This window comes from Aulonocara sp. 'chitande type north' Nkhata Bay, linkage group LG6 (genome assembly GCF_057382095.1).
Source record: "Aulonocara sp. 'chitande type north' Nkhata Bay isolate Kocher_YH1m ecotype deep benthic linkage group LG6, A_spYH_male_GT1.1, whole genome shotgun sequence".
NCBI classification, from domain to species: Eukaryota; Metazoa; Chordata; class Actinopteri; order Cichliformes; family Cichlidae; genus Aulonocara; species Aulonocara sp. 'chitande type north' Nkhata Bay.
Window position 1 is genome coordinate 35,380,253 of NC_141349.1, and position 17,350 is coordinate 35,397,602.

The 17,350-nt window shown below is 42.6% G+C and overlaps 1 protein-coding gene across 1 annotated transcript; it reads right to left on the reverse strand.

The window, feature by feature from the left end:
- Nucleotides 1-10,885: 10,885 nt before the first annotated feature.
- On the reverse strand, nt 10,886-17,060 carry LOC147328332 (myeloid-associated differentiation marker-like protein 2). Its single transcript, XM_086296617.1, has 3 exons — nt 16,216-17,060; nt 15,706-16,120; nt 10,886-13,644 (listed from the first exon to the last, which is right to left on the reverse strand). Exons 2-3 carry the CDS (start codon nt 15,984-15,986, stop codon nt 12,993-12,995), a joined length of 933 nt encoding a protein of 310 aa, XP_086152743.1. The 5' UTR covers nt 15,987-16,120; nt 16,216-17,060; the 3' UTR covers nt 10,886-12,992.
- Between the last annotated feature and the right edge of the window lie 290 nt (nt 17,061-17,350).

Below are 17,350 nucleotides of genomic sequence, written 5' to 3' on the forward strand. Positions count from 1 at the left end.
TGGGTTTCTGCTGCCTGAGGTATTCACTGAGCACTCGGTCAGTTGGGGCCATCTTCCCAATGTATTCTTGGATGTTCCTTGTCTCATCCTGGACTGTGGTGCTGACACTCACCAGTCCCCGGCCCCCTTCCTTCCGCTTAGCGTACAGCCTCAGGGTGCTGGACTTGGGGTGAAACCCTCCATGCATGGTCAGGAGCTTTCTTGTCTTTATGTCAGTGGCTTCTATCTCCTCCTTTGGCCAGCTTATTACCCCAGCAGGGTACCTGATCACGGGCAGGGCGTATGTGTTGATGGCCCGGATCTTGTTCTTACCATTCAGCTGACTCCTCAGGACTTGCCTGACCCTCTGCAGGTACTTGGTGGTTGCAGCCTTTCTAGCGGCCTCTTCATGGTTCCCATTTGCCTGCGGGATCCCCAGGTACTTGTAACTGTCCTCTATGTCTGCAATGTTGCCTTCTGGTAGTTCAATCCCCTCAGTTCTGACTACCTTCCCTCTCTTTGTTACCATCCGACTACACTTCTCCAGTCCGAACGACATTCCAATGTCATTGCTGTATAGCCTGGTAGTGTGGATCAGTGAATCGATGTCTCGTTCACTCTTGGCATACAGCTTGATGTCATCCATGTACAGGAGGTGGCTGACAACTGCTCCGTTCCGTAGTCGGTATCCGTAGCCAGTCTTGTTAATGATCTCACTGAGGGGGTTCAGGCCTATGCAGAACAGCAGTGGGGACAGAGCATCTCCTTGGTAGATCCCGCACTTGATGGTAACTTGTGCTATGGGCTTGGAGTTGGCCTCTAGTGTTGTACGCCACATCCCCATTGAGTTCCTGATGAAGGCTCTTAGGGTCCCATTGATCTTGTACAATTCTAGGCATTCCAGTATCCAGCTGTGGGGCATTGAGTCATAGGCCTTCTTGTAATCAATCCAGGCAGTGCACAGGTTGGTCAGTCTGGTCTTGCAGTCTCGGCTGATTGTTCTGTCTACCAGTAGCTGGTGTTTTGCACCTCTGGTATTCTTGCCAATTCCTTTCTGTGTCCCGCTCATGTATTGACCCATGTGCCTGTTCATCTTAGCCGATATGATGCCTGACAGGAGCTTCCATGTAGTACTGAGGCAGGTTATTGGTCGGTAGTTGGAGGGGACCGGTCCCTTCTTGGGGTCCTTGGGGATCAGGACCGTCCGGCCTTCAGTTAGCCATTCCGGGTGTCTTTCGTTAACTAGCAGCTGGTTCATTTGTGCTGCCAGACGCTCGTGGAGTGCAGTCAGCTTCTTCAGCCAGTAGGCGTGAACCATGTCGGGCCCTGGTGCTGTCCAACTCTTCATACTGGAGACCCTTTCTTGGATATCTGCCACTGTGATGGTTACTGGACCCTGTTCAGGGAGGTCGCTGTGGTCTGCCCTCAGATCCACTAGCCACTGAGCATTGCCGTTATGGGTTGCATCCTTCTCCCATATGCTCTTCCAGTATTGCTCCGTCTCCAGCCTTGGTGGTGCTGTTCTCTTATTGTTCCCTTGCCACTGAGAGTACACCTTTGCTGGTTCTGTGGAGAACAGCTGGTTTATTCTCCTGCCTTCTATCTCTCTGGTGTACCTCCTCAAGCGGCTGGCCAAGGCTGTGAGTCTTTGCTTGGCAGTTTCCAAGGCCTCAGGTATGGACAACTTGCTGTATTTCTTAGGCACCTTATTTGTCGCACCTTTCTGCAACTCCGTTAGTTGGCTAACCTCCCTCCGTGCTACTTTGATCTTGCCCTCTAGCCTCCTTCTCCATGGAGGGTACTGCCCCTTGTGGCTGTTCAACTTGTAGCCAAGCATCTCACTGATCACTGCTGCCGTATTGTAGATCAGCTTGTTAGTGTCGGTAATCGTGGTTGTAGGTATTGCCCGTAGTGCTGCATTAACATCATCTAGCAGACCTTCTGAGGGTACTTCACGTAATCTTGGTAACCGGCTACGGGGGATCCAGGTTTCAAGCTTGGCCATGATCCTATTTTTCAGGTCAGTTCCTCTCGCACTCAACGATCCTTCTCCTATCGCACTTGGGGCTATGTACCCAATCTCGGGTGGGGGTGATGATATCTCCCCCCTGACCTGGCGTCCTGACTCCTCCTTGCCGTAGCATTTGTGTTGTACCTCGTCAATCTCTAGCTGTGAGAGCAGTCCCTTCTTTCGAATGTTGGAACACTGAGCTACTAGTTGTTTCGCCGTCATTGTGGATGTTGGGTATCGAAGGACCTACATGAATAGGTCCCTCATCCTATTCATGTAGCCCCTTCCGCCGGGGTTACTTGCGTAGTAGCATTCCAACAACGCCCTGTTTTCGTCCCTTGCCCACCGATGCCTTCTTGTTCCAGTAGCCCACTTTTCGTCAGGGTGCCCTGGTTCCTCAACCCCTGACGCGGACCTTGTTGATCCGGGCGACGTCCGAGCCGGCATGCCTTCATATTTATCTGTCTCGCTCATGTCTGCGGTAGGCTTGCTTAGCATAGGGGGTCTAGCCTTAGGACCCTTACTGGATACAGACGCCCCAGGCAGGAATCGAACTTGCGATCCTCTGTTCCAAAGGCGTGTAGTCTAACCACTACGCTATCCAGCTATGCTGGATACATATATATGACTGCACATATGACTGCATATATATATATATATATATATATATATATATATATATATATATATATATATATATATATATATATATATATATATATATACATATATGTGTCTGCTCATGAGTCTGCCTGTCAAGTTCAGTGTCCTGTCTGGTTCTCTGTGTCTGTTAAGTTTCCTGTTTTATTCTGAAAGTTCATGTCTCATGTCAGTGAGTTCAGTTTTACCTCTCCCCTATCTCGTTAGGTCTTATTTCTCCCAGCTGTGTCCCCCTTCTGTCTCTAATTCCTTGATGACTCCCTCAGTGTATTTAAGCCCAAGTGTGTCTTTGTGTCAGCGTCGTGTCGTTAATGTCTGTTCACCCTCACTTGCTGCGTGTTTAGGATTTCCAGTCCTCCTGCATCTCTGTTTAGAGTTTTGTTTGCTTTTGTGAGTTTTATTTTATCTTGATGTTCTGCTCCAGCAATCAAGCTGCATTTTCTGTTTAAACCTCGTGTCCTGAGAATCCTGCATTTTGGGTCCACCACTCCTGCCTGCCTGCCACACAGCCGACCATGACAGTATTAATACCAATGCTGGTATTAATATCGGATTAATACTAGTGTTGAATTGAAATTAAAATATTTTTGGAAATGAAAAAAATATACCTTTAAATATACCTCAAACACATGAATTATTAAAAAAAATAAAAAGTTATTTAAAAAGCAATTTTAAATTATACCTTTAGGCACTTTATTACTATCATCCTCTCACAAAAACACAATTTGTTTGTATTTCTTTAGTTGATTCTAGAAAAAATGCCAACGATTACACAAATTGGCAGGGATGAAATAGTTTTTAGCACTAAGAAGGTGTTAAAAAGGAGCTATTAGCCAAAATCTTGGCATATGGTGGTTTGAAGTGTGTCCTTACAAGTTTCAGGAAACTGGAAAAAATGAAGGTTAAAAGAAGTGGCAAGCTTAAAAAACATTCAGATAAGATGAACAGTATCTGAAAGTCATGTCCTTAAAAAATCTAGCAAAGACCTGACACAGAACCTGAGAGATGCATCTGACCCTTCAGCTGATCCATCTGTTCAACCAGAACCTCATCAGAAATGGTCTCAGTGGGAGCGTGGCTGTCTTAAGGAAGGGAAACTAGACAAATGTGGAGGTATGCCAAATTACACAAGAGCTGAACTGAAATTCAGCGATATCAGGTCTTAAGGGTAAATTTTGGACTGAAATCACTGTCATTATTGATGTCATTAAGATGATAGGGATGAAGTGGACTCGGGGTCCGTGAGCAGTGTGGACTATTATTATTATTATTTGATGTGTATGTCTTCTGCACTGCTGGTGTTCCTGTGTTCATGCCTGTGTACTGGCAGGTATGTGTGGGTGTGTGTGTGGATGCAGGTGTATCTGGGAGCACCTGTTTACAGGCATCTTCAGGCCTGGTGGGTGTGCCCTGCCAGGTGGCTGGCCACACCTAAGGAAATGATCACACACCTGCAGCTGATCAAGCATTGTCGGGGGAGCTACAAAGCAGTGCAGCTGAGAGCTCCTCGACGCTGGATCGTTGAGTGACTTTCCATCAGTTCTCAGTAAATGTGCAAAGTAAGTGCCAGTCTGCTGTTATGTAAAGGTACGGCTGCCTTTGTAACACATACATATTTGTATGTGAAACACATACAAAGAAACATACTTGTTTCCCCTGGAAACAAGAAAGCAGCTGACGGACTGTACACAAGGAACGGAGACAGAGCACGGGAGTCGGGATTGCACTGGGGATTTATTGTTGTTTGGATTGTTACATCGCTGTAAATAAACGCACTGCCTTCATCAAAGAGTGCTGCATTTTGGGTCCTATTTTCCTCCACATCCCCACAGTCTGCCACGTGGACCGTGACATGAAGAAAGTTAGTAGGATAGATACATTACAGATTACATTTTAACTCCTGATGACAGAGTAAAAAAATGACTAAGATCTACGAAACCCTAACCTATAACCTATCAATATAAATAAAGATTATTTTTCTTGTTTCTTTGTTTTAGTGCTCTGTTTGCCAATACTTTGGATATACATTTTGGTACAAAGACTCTGATATTACTTGAATTATTAGTTAAATCTGGGCTCATCTCAGTTTTAGCCAAGCATATATCACTGAGGACTCTGAGTATCTGAACAGCTGGCGCTTTCAGAGCTCAGCCTTGCATTCTGCTTTATATATAGACAGGAGCATAAGCAATCCCTCAGTGTGCATTCCTGTGAGAAAATAAATGGAATGTGGTCCCGTGAAGAAGACATATCACTTCTTCCCGTAGTGTGTAAATTTAGGCTGGTATGGAATGGGAAACATGAAAAGAACAGACAGGCATGATAGACAAGAAGAACCTTTTAAAATGTGGAGAGGGGAGATTTTAACATTAAACTGACAGTTACAGGACAAGTTCTTGGCTAATTCTGAGAATATGTGCTGGTGAAATACCAAGGGATAGGCAGCCAAACTGTATTCATACTCCATAGCTCATTAGCGTATGTGCTATTCAGTTCTGCTTTATTTCAAATTCTGTCAACTCTAAGGGGAAAGAAAAAAAAGAACTGGTCCGCAGTCTCCTGTTAGAATAACAATCGTCTATTCATATTCAGCTCCCTAAAATATCTCAAGCCAATTCTGGTAACCCGCAATGTTTTGATGACTCATGCTTTCCGTGCATTTGATCAAAACGTCAATCTTGTAGAAGATTTGCTGTCTGCAGCACAGAATCACAAAAATGAGGTGATGACTTCTGAAGTACAAAGACAAACCTCTATAAATATCAGTACTTTTGTGTATTTTTATGAAAAGTACTAAACCCACCAGTGTGGCAAGTGATGAAACACACAGTGTTCCTCTACCTGTTTAGACTGAAAATGTGGGATAAATAGAGACTGTGGAGAATTTCTGCCTGACGTGTCTTTAAATTTTCAGTATCAGGTCAATCTTAGCACTAGTGTAGGTGAGAAAATAGTGAAATACATAATAAAATATTACTCATTTAAAGGGGTAAAATTCTAAATACTGATTATTAATGATTATAAATACTAAAAACATACTTAAAGTGTAAAGTTTTTATAGATATGGCAATAAATGTTGTGCAGAGGATCATAAAACAAATGTCCAACTCCTGAAAAGTATGTTAGTTTCTTTACTCTGCGCTCCTTTAACATGAATCACTGCATCAGTGGAGTGTGGCATGGAGGTAATCCATGGTGAGGTGTTAATAGACCCCAGGGTGCTTTGATAGCAGCCTTCACTTTCTTTTTGCGTCGGGTGTTTGTCGTCTTCCTTTTGGCAATATTCCCCAGATTCCTCGTGGGGTTCAGGTCTGATGATTTGGCTGGTCGGTCAACCACAGTAATAACATGGTTAGCAAACATTTTGTAGTAGCTTTGGCAGTCTGTGTGGCACTGTCAGCAGGTGTTAAGTCCTGCTGGAAAATTAAATCGGCATGTGTATAAAACTTGTCAGCAGAGGAAGAAGAACAGAGTGCTGCGAAATCTGTGCACTCTGTGTTAATATTGGTCAACCTTCATAGAAGTGAGGAAATCACTGTGGATGACTCAAAATAAATTCTAAGATTATTGTATTTATGTTTGAACATCTCTGTAGGAGCAACTCAAAAACGTTTCCAGATTTTGTTTACAACACAATATGCAAGATAAAAAATAAATACATTTTAGAAACCCATCATCACTGTGATCCATGATACTAATTTTCACCTCAACATTATTTGAGTATGCCCATCATTTGGTTGACATTGTGTATTATAGACCCAGGATTGAGCAGCTGATGGTTCTACATATCAGTATATCATATGTTGAGGTCAGCAAGGATTACCTCCAAAAAGCCTTGAAGGGTGATTAACGTTTGAGTCCTCTCAAAAGTCCGTCCATCCATCCATCCATCCATCCATCCATCCACACTCACAAAGGCCTAGAAACCATTTGGCCAATCATCCAGAAAATGAAAATTCAGATTTAGATCAGTTACTTTAGGTCAGAAAGATTTTCGATTGCCAAAGGGTCACAGAAGCCTTTCCAAGCTGTTCCAAGGTGAGAGGAGGGATACAACCTGAACTAGTTACCATTGTATTTGTATTTAGTAAGTAAGACAACCACACACTCTTCACATCCACACCTACCTGTTGGAGGATGCTGAAGTACCTGGAGACAATCTACACAGGCAGAACATGCGAACGCCATAAAGCCCTCAGGAGACCAGTACATTCAAACCCACCACCATGTCTCCCCTGATAAAACACTCTCCTTACCTAAACAATAAAATTTGAGCATATTTGAATGAAAAGAATTAATTTTTTGTGTGCAACTGCAAAATGTGCATTCTTCCTCAAGCTTGTTAAATATCCCTAAAACAACACAGACACTTTTTCCTTCTGCAGAAGGATTGAGAAGAAGATTGTCTCTGCATTTGTATGCATTTATATTCAGAAGAAAAGGGAAAATTGTTGGGAATTAGGGAAAAATATTCCCTTCTGATGATACAAAGTGTCAGTGTTCTTCCTCTTGTTGGTTGCAGAATAAGCTAATTACCCACAAATCTGTTCCATGAACCTAATCTGAAACTAGCTGAAATTTACAGAGATATATCCCCACGACGCTGCCTCTCAGTCTGACAGACAGACAAAGTCAATTTACCACTGCCTGCCTCTGCTCTATCTATCACTCAGACTCGGTATGTGTGCTGAGGCGTGACAACACTCATTCTGTCTTTCTTTTTTTTTGACAAAACCCCGAGAGATTTATTAAAAATACCCGTAGAGCACAAATCTTTTTTTCTCTCTCTCTCTTTTCAGCAACAGCAGAAAGCAGATCTAGGTGAAGCGTTCACAACAAATTGTTGCTTGCAGTGATTAGGGGCCCGAGGTGTGTATTCGTGCTTGTGTTCTTCACGATGTGAGAACGAGAGAGAGAAAAGTAGCTTTGGTGAGTGAGGGGAGATGTGCATATTTAATATCACAGACAGACAGAAATCTTTCCCAAGTGTTGCCATACATCACCCTCCTGCAGTCTGAGACAAGAATAAGCGGCAAAGACAGAATACAAAGGAAATGGCAGCAGGGAAGTTAAGGCATCCAGTGTAATGTCAGCTTTCATTTGAATGTCAAACCCAAAACTAATAAAGGATTTCCCACAGCACATCTCAAAATCTCAGGAACAAATCAGACTGTAAATCCCAGAAGAATCTGTGGGAGAGAAGCCTCAATAATATACTCCTTCTGTGTCTCTATCCTTGGTACCTGTATTTCGCTTACCAGGATGATATTACCGCTTGACTATAGCTCTCGTGTGGTGTGGATAAAGCCATGAGAGGTCTGAGGAGAGCAAACTAAAGGTCACCAGAAAATATTTGTCTTTTGTTCACCAGTTTTCATCAACGCTCAGTTCAAACGTTTACATCACACTTGCATTTTATAGAGGTAGAAATGCGGGGGTGCTTGTTTGGTATTGTCAGTCTGTACATCTGGAAAGGCACAATGCAAGCTGAAAGGTTTTAGAGAAACATATGCTGCCATCCTAGGGTATTTAAAAGTAGAATGGTATGCAGCTTTCAGGCCCCTCTTCTGTGAAACCAGCTTCCAATTTGGATTCAGAAAACAGACATGCTTTCTACTTTTGAGATCAGGCTTCAAACTTTACTCTTTGCTAAAGCATATAGTTAGGGTTGGATCAGGTGACCCTGATTCCTCACTTAGTTACACTGCAATAGGGCTAGGCTGCTGGGGGCTTCCCATGATGCATTGAGTTTTCCCCCTGATCACTATGTGCTTACATGCTACTCGGTAACCTATTTAATCATTAGTTATTATTATTCTCTGGCTCTTCTCCACAGCATCATCCTGTTTCCCTCCCCTCATCCCCAACCCGTTGCAGTAGATGGCCGCCCCTCCTTGAGCCTGCTGGAGGTTTATTCTGGTTAAAAGGGAGTTTTGCCTTCCCACTGTTGCCAAGTGCTTGCTCATAGTGATTTGTCTGATTGTTGGAGTTTTCTCTGTATTATGTGAGGGTCTTTACCTTACAATATAAAGCGCCTTGAGGCAAGCGTTGCAACATTCTCCTCCCAAAAATTCAGCGACTGTCCTCCTCAGTTTCCAGACTGTTATTTAAAGAAGAATCGATGCTACACAGTAGTAAAAATGGTCCTTCCCAATCCACATGTTGCTGCCATCAAATTCAAAATGAGATATTTTTCTTAAAATGGTGCATTTTCTCAGATTAAATATTCCGTTTTTTTTTTTTTATTAGAAATATTATTTCTGTGTTCTATTGTGAATGAAATATGGGTCTATGAGATTTGCAAATCATTGCATTCTGTTTTATTTACATTCTATTCTGTCATTTCATTCAGGCAAACAAAACACAATTCAGTAAACACATCGGATTTTCACAATATAGGTTCAACACCACACACTGTGATGGCATGCAGTTCAGTAGCCTAGCAACATATGCAATCAATATTGAAGCTGATTACATAATGCTGGATGTGTCTGTTAAGTACCATGCCGTTGCTTTCATACTAAGCTCCCACACTGTTTTGCATGCAGTAGCAGACTGAGATCTACTGGGACCAAAAATCAAGACTTCAGCATTGTTCCACCCAACATTTGGCAAAACGAGAGCTGAGATCCGCAGGGGGAATCTGACACCAACAACATGTGCCATCAGAGATTAGTGACAACAGTGAGCCAGCCGTCGCTCCATGTGCCCCCAGCAGGAAGGTGAGGAGGGGACAGTTATGATGGACACCTGCCGCATCCCATCTCTGTCAGGCGACTTCATCCACTGCTATGTTTAAGACAGAGGCCCTTGGGATAGAGAGGAAAAATGAGTGCCAAACATGGAACAGCTGCTGAATGGAGGTCTGCGGAGGAGCGGGCAGAATGCAGGCCTCGACTGAGCTGCAGATTGCTCTGTGGTGACAGTGTCCATCATTTTCAGTCGTAGCTTTCTCTGGGCTCTGTCATATTCAACTGATGTTACATCTCACTCTGGAAATATAACCCCAGAGAAGAGTACACACGGATCAAGCAGTACCTCCAGAGAGCTAGCTAACAGAAATAATTGAGCAGAATATATAAGAGGATCTAAATGCTTTCAGAGCAACAGACACAACATAAAAATATTACTTTAACAATACAAAGTTATTTTTTGCTACAAAGCCCAGCAGTTTAGATAAACCCTCTTCAGATAATCTGGTATATCTTATTTACTTGTATTTACTTACTAATTTCCATAAATTGGCACAATGTTGAAAATAGCAAATCTCCAAGTTGCACAGTGACGTTTTCTGCTGTCTTAGACAGATTTGGAGATGAGAGCAGCCAACTGGTGGCGGATTTGCTGCTGAGCAGCAAGAACAGTTTTTGCGAGACGTATGCTGTGCCACAGCAGCTTCCCGAGGACTTATTATAATACATCCATAGCACTCACAGATGTGACAGGGCACTACATTGATCCTGGATTAAAGAGATGAGATTCACTGAGGTGACCAAAGCAAAGAGGAGGAGGAGGTAACTGGTATGATGTGTGAGAAATAAATCCAGGGAGGGAGTGTGAAAATGTGGAGGAGAGAGAAATCTTAATGGAGGAGAACAAAGAGAGGCTGAGCGGATCAGATCTCTTCTTGTGTTTTATCCCTGTGAATGCTAGCACCACAGACAGAGAAAGACCCGTCTTTGCGCCTTTTTACCCCCTGAAGGTGCACAGATATGGCGGCGTAAAAAATCAGACCGTCTAGCAATTTAATGATCTACAACCAAAGCCTGAAGAGTGTTTCTGGAGATCTGATGGGTCATACGATCAAAATGACTGATGTCATCCTGAATTTGCACATTAGAAAGACGTTAAAGAAAGGAAAGGAAAAGGAAAGAGGCTCATACAGGAGATGGCACATTGTGAACATAGACAAGCAGTCCTGTGTTGGAGATAATTTAAGCCTCACACTGACAAACTTCCACCCATCATTACACAGGTTGTGTTTCACCACCTCAGTCGTGTGGCAGCGGCAGCATGATGCAGGTCATTTGGCTTCATGTCTGCAGACTCCAGAGGTGAATGTAAAATCTGAACAAAACTCACTGAAGTTTAGCTCAAAGGTTTGACATTTTTTTCTGTTCAGAGAAATGGAATGTACGTAGAGACTATTACATGTGTGGTGAAACACATGTAAACATATTTTATATAATATAGTGCGCTGAATTCATTATTTATTTTGACACTTGGTGGCAGCACAAGCCTTAAACACAGCACCGGGATGTTATCAAAGATGGTGTGCAGGGCAACATTAGAGCTCATTTTAAATCAAGTTTCCATACAAAAACAAAAGCAAGGACAATAATCGGTGTTATCATTATTGTTTTGATCTCTACAAATATCAGAGATCACCAATCAAAGATTCACTAATTAGTTCACTCATGGGAAGATACGTTATTACAGAAACTTTAAATCAACAAATCTGAGTTTATTTGAATGTAAAATCACATAGTGTCTCAATACGGTTTACAAGGATTATCACACAGGTCATTTTTAATAAGGATAGTACAACCCTTTTAACTATCAGTTAAACAGGATCTATTATGTTAATTTCCATCTCCATAATATTAACTAGAGTAACTTTGCATTATTCACAGCTTACCATATACTGGGGGCTTAGCTACCCCTTACAAACAGTTCATTTGAAGCCAGAGCTCTGTGCCCAAGATGGCCATAATATTCATATACACTCTCTATGACATCATTCAGACCCAAGAGTAGAAAAAAGATGTCTGAAACTTGGCTTTTTACATACTTTGACCTCATTATTTGAATCCTGGCTATGTTTAACATGAGCATCCACCATCATAACAATATATGTAACATAACAATGTGTACATATGTGACAGAACACAAGAAAAAGCAAAATAAGCACACATATTGAGTTACATGTGATTAATCAGTGAGACTGTATAAACACTTCTTGGCCACCCTGACCATGCTCATAGTGTCCCTTGGTGCGTAGAGATTCCCAGTTTAAGATAAACGGAGGCAGCTACATAGGATAATACGCCCAGCAGCATGTTTCACTGTGGGGACGGTCTTCTCCAAGTCTTTCTCCAAACATAAGCTGTGTCTGTCTGTGGCCCTAGTTTTGTGTCAGCTGACCAAAGGATGCGCCTCCAGTGTTTCTCCAGGTTGTCATTAGCGTACTTCAGTCTGGCTTGAAGGTGTTTCTTTTGCAGAAGTGGAGCTCTTCTGCAATCTCACAGTCCAGGGGTGCTGAGTCCTAGTGACTGCAATAGCATCCAGAATTGGCTAAGTCATTCGATAGTGTCTTGGCAGTGTTTCTGGGATCTTTAAACATCACATCACATTTTCTTTCCAGAGTATTGCTTGTTCTGTTCTCTGTGGCTCTCTTTGACCTTCTTCACGATACCTCTCTCTCCAGTTCTTGAAATGCTGTAATAACTTTGTATAGTCATGCCATGCTTTGCATCGGCGATTCTTTTTCTCAAGTCTAAACTGATTTCTTTTGGCTTTTGGCATGATGCTTTCTCAAGCAACAGCTCAAACACTGCTGAGGCTTTAATACTCTGTGTAAATTGATTTTGGTAATTCTTTGTTATTTTCTGAAATAATTTCGTTATTGGGTGCAAACAGAAATAATCTACGCTTTCTTAAGAAAACTAGTTTGTTTAGAAAAGCTATGCGGAAAATCCCCTGCTCTGTTAAAAAAGGCGCTTGGGAAAATTTTGACAAAAACTTTAAATCTTACAGGGCGGCTGATAATTTTCTCCTCATCTGCATAGACTGAGGAAAGCATTTCATAGAGAGGCTTTAAAGACACCAGCCTCTTATAAATGCTGTGTCATGGCTTTACTATGAGTGCAGACGGCTCGTGTTTATTTTTGGCAGCCTGAGTCCGTAGATTGTTGGTGTGGGGTTCGCAGATGACAGGGATGCCATGGATGCCAAAACCAGGTTTGCTATTTATATTCAAGACTTTTATGTATTATTTGACCAAAAATACAAGTAGAAAGGAAGTGTGTGTTGTGTCACAGGTCAAGAATAGTGGGAGTGTCTTGTATTTTGAGGATTCGGCAGGACATACACTGGGTCCAGACTGTCTGGGTAAGGCTGGCTCCTAAGAAAGAAGGGGTCAGTTTTGCCATGGTAGGGTGTGGCAGTGAAATTCCACAAGAGTGCTTTCAGTTCAAATTCATGATGTCTCAGCAGCAGAGTAAGTGCAGCACCTGGGTTGGGAAACTTGTGCATTACAAATTTACCTTTTCTATAGTTTTAAATATTAAAAATCATAAACTGAGGCAAATAAATAACTTAAACCAATGCCAAATAAGGATTGCTAGGCCCGCGAGTTACTGGGCCTATGTGAGGAGACGAATCTTATCCTCTGGGAATAGATCAGGTCAGCCAAATACAGTCCAAAGTTGACGAAGGAAAACACGGCCACCACAACCTTGCTGTCCCACGGACACTTCCCCTGTGGACAGGACGACGGTCTCCATGGGGAGCCGTATTTTGTGTCAAAGCAGAACACTGGCCACACCACTGATGCACTCAGGTAGAGCAGTACTTCGAGGAGGGTGCACACTACCACAAAGCGGTCAAAGGGCATGCAGCACACAGCCTTGGTCCGCTTGCATACAGTCATTATGATCACCAGTGCTGTGAGAGCAAAACAGAAAGCATAGACAACAACACAGTAGATTGTGCCTGCATACTGGGAATACTGACTCCGGTTGGCCAGTGCACCAAAGATGATGCAGGCTACAAAGCCCTGAACAACTTTGAGAAGGCCGGACACTGTGGCCATATAACCCGTCACAATCTGGCCTGGTCTTGCTCTGCACAAGGCCACTTCCGCCCCGTAGGCCAGAGTCCCCAGGATGGAGCAGACGGTGACGGCAATGCGGAAATTTCTGACATCACAGCCAGCGTAAGGGCACTCGGATTGCACAAAGAACAGAGGGTAAACAACAGAGGCCGTCACATACCTGCAGAAGAAGGAAAGAAAAGCTATATGAGTTTATTAAATCTGAGAAAACCAGAGTTACATTTACAACTATGTCTGTAACGTCTCATAAGATACACTATATAAAATATACACTGTGCAGTCTTTAATAGGTCAGCAGGAACCTTTGTTTTATTTTCTAAGTTATGGCATTAAATTATGAGTGAGGCTGACCCTTAACCTTCCCATTATAACTGCTTTGGTATAACTGGAAACAAGTTTCTGACTGCAACAAATTTGCAAAATGCTGTTTTCGAAAGTCTCTTGGAGCTATTTCTAAACAATTGCAGATTCTAAGATCATCACTTCAAACAACTGTACCCATGTACAAGTTATTTATTCGTATCATCACTTTGCAAAGGTCTGGCCAAGGTACAGCTTGCTAAGGGACATTTAACCAAATATTAGTAAAGATATATGCAGATTTTTCAGCCTGTATGTATAATTTTGATCCTGTATGGATCCTGTAGAGGATCAAAAGTCCCGTAAAAAAAACCTCACACAGTGACAGTAGTGTGATTATGTGCCCAGTATTGCAATGAAAGGTTAATGTTCTCTGTTAAAGCTGTGACTCTTTCAGCCACATAGGTAAGAGTTGATTAGAGGTGTGTTTACACAGGAAGTCAGTCCTAAAATCAGTCTGGCTTTAAAGATGGCTGTAATCAAGAACAGTTCAAATATCCCTAAAGTCTCACAATTTAACAACACCTGATCCAAGTGTGTTTAGCAGTAAAGACCAGGTTATAAGATCTCAAACTGCAATATTTTTTATCTAGTCAAAACTATGTAGGTTTCTTTGTTTGTGCTTTTTTAAACACAATACACAATAGGTGGTAGAGTCAGATCCCTGACTCCTTATCAGTGCGTGTGTGTGTGAGTGTGTTAGAAAGCGATTAGACGTTAGATAAAAACATGGTATAAATGAGTGTTTGGGTGTCAGTGGGTGAATGACACTTGTAGGAAATAATAATAATGGATTGGATTTATATAGCGCTTTTCAAGGCACCCAAAGCGCTTTACAATGCCACTATTCATTCACTCTCACATTCACACACTGGTGGAGGCAGCTACGGTTGTAGCCACAGCTGCCCTGGGGTAGACTGACAGAAGCGAGGCTGCCATATCGCGCCATCGGCCCCTCTGGCCAACACCAGTAGGCAAGTAGGGTAAAGTGTCTTGCCCAAGGACACAACGACCAGGACAGAGAGCTCCGGGATCGAGCCGGCGACCTTCCGGTTACAGATACGCTTCCCAACCCCCTGAGCCATGGTCGCCCTGACTGCTCAGCTGAGTAGAAACATTGTATATAAGTCCTGTTCATTTTCCATAAACTTGATGTGGTGAATATTTGCTGCGTTTATTCATTTAGCACATCCAGTATAGCAACAGAAGCATTTATCTGGAGGGACACTTGATGAATTGAGTCCAGTATTTAACTCACATTTCAGATCTGCCTGCTAAGTAATGTAGTTTTTAGAAAAAAGGCATCTTTTCACCTATGTACACAAATATTTAGCAGCTCAGTGCCAACCTTGCCTGTGCAAAAAGTGAGTGCAGAGCATATAGAAGATTTATCAAAATCGTCTTTTAACCGCCTGATGCTGGAAAACACTGACGGTGATAAGCAACAGTTGCTAACTGTAAAAAAAAGTGCAATGGAAAGTGCAAAAATATTTCTTAAAGCTGGAGAAAACTGTGGTCGAATGATAATCATCTGCTGTTCATCACTGAGCAGCAGTTTTACATTATTAATTGTCATTTTTTTCCACCGTTGATTAAATAGCAGATTTAATTAATTAATTCTTGCGAGAATTTGCCAGTGGGAGACGTTAGATCATGGTGTGCATATATTTTTATTGTTTCTTCATTTAAAAGGACTCAGAAGATAATGTTTGTTTCTTTTTATGCAATAATTCATCCGTTAGATGTATTTGGGTATTTTTGTTGGGTGGATATTAATTTGCTGCATGTGAAAAAACTGGTATGACGAGTGAAAGGTGGTCAAAATGTAACTTCCAGTTCAAAGGTTGACTCTGTGACTTACATGAGCGTTGCAAAGGCAGCACACGTGACTGTGAGGTTGTCCCAGGATACGGGCAGGTAGCTGTAGAGACGAGTTGCATCCAGGAAGAACACCAGCACTGACATGGCGAAGCAAAAACACCATGCCGCCATGCAGAACACGCCGTGTGAGCCACTGTAGCCAGCAGTGTGGGTCACCATCGCGATCACAGCACAGCCCAAAGCTAACTGACATAGCCGGGCTGCACCCAGAGGTGAGCAGAGAGCCTTATGGTTGAGATAGGGACCGCTGTGGGAATCCATGACAGTCCAGGAAGTGTACAGTGAAATATTCAAGACAGAACTTCTTTAGGGCCTCAGAATTGGCAGAATTTATGATGATGAGGAGTCTTTTATGATCTCAGGTTATCTGACTGAATCCCTCCGCTTCATGACATCTGTGGGGAAAAGAAGCAAACAAGAAAGAGTCACTCTCACAGATCTGAAACACTAGTATAGCTTCACTTTAAAAATAAGCTTATTCTGCGTTTACCTCTCTTGTCTCATGAAGCAGCCTTTGTCTCTCCATTAGTGCTCTCATCATTCACTTTAAGTCTCCGCTTTGCATCCCTTCAGACAAAATTAAACCACTGACATGTGCGTGGAAATCACCACTGCCTCCAAACTTAGAACGCCGCTAATGATGAATGGATGCCTCTGCTTTCAGCTCAAACATCCGGTAAATGTGTGTTAAGGCATCAGACGCTCAGGTATTTTGAATTATTCACTCTCATCTCTCTCTCTCAGTCGACTTGATGAGGACAGTCGTACTTATGTGTTGATGAATCAGAGCATGTCACCAAGTGACGTGGGGGGAGACACTTTTTTGAGGTCTTCTGTCAGAGCTCAAGCAGCCAGCCAGGCAGGCAGGCACACACACACTCACCTTTCTTCTGAGAGTTTATCCTGATTATTCCAAAATATACAGACTCAAAACCAGGAATGAAGTCGTGTTTGAAAATCTCCTGTAGAGCCTGATGAGCCTCTTCCTACTGGACCACATCAGAACCAGGTCCGCGCAAAACTCTCAGCTGATTCAGAGCCTCCTCTTGACTCTCGGATCATTTATGCAGACTCTGGCATGTTCGGTCTCATCCTCGTACTTTCCCTCTGTCGCACCCTCGCGCTTACTTTCTCCTCCCATGTGCTCAGGGGACGGGGTGCCATTGGTCTGTCAGACCAGAATGGAAGTTATTTGGGGTTGGGCCATCACCAAATGAGTGTTGGAGGGTTGTGTACATGTGGTTGGGCGTGGAGCTGAAGCATGCAGACACATTGCAGACCCTGTGGAATGAGGTGAAATAAATGACCCCAGTGAAGCTGAAACCCAGAGACTGAATAACAAAACAGGTTAAATATCTGACTCACTAGTTAAATCAATCAATTTAATACAGAACCATTAAATGTCTTGGTGAGCAGAAGCAGCATGACCACACTCTCAGACAATAAAGTGCTTAACATTTTAGTTTTATGGTATATGGGACTTTTTGAATCTAGCTATACTGCACATTATATTTCTAATATCTGCATTTATTACCAACTGATAATAACCAAGAGCGAGCAAATGTTCTCGAGGAGAATTGAACTCAAAAGTAACTTTCTGTAATAATCATCATCATTATGCAGAT

Bases quoted from the DNA above. Each gene is read 5' to 3' on its own strand.
- LOC147328332 (XM_086296617.1), bottom strand. From the start codon at position 15,986: ATGGATTCCCACAGCGGTCCCTATCTCAACCATAAGGCTCTCTGCTCA. The intron at 13,645-15,705 runs GTAAGTCACAGA...CTTCTTCTGCAG, and splicing joins GCTGCCTTTGCAACGCTCAT to GTATGTGACGGCCTCTGTTG.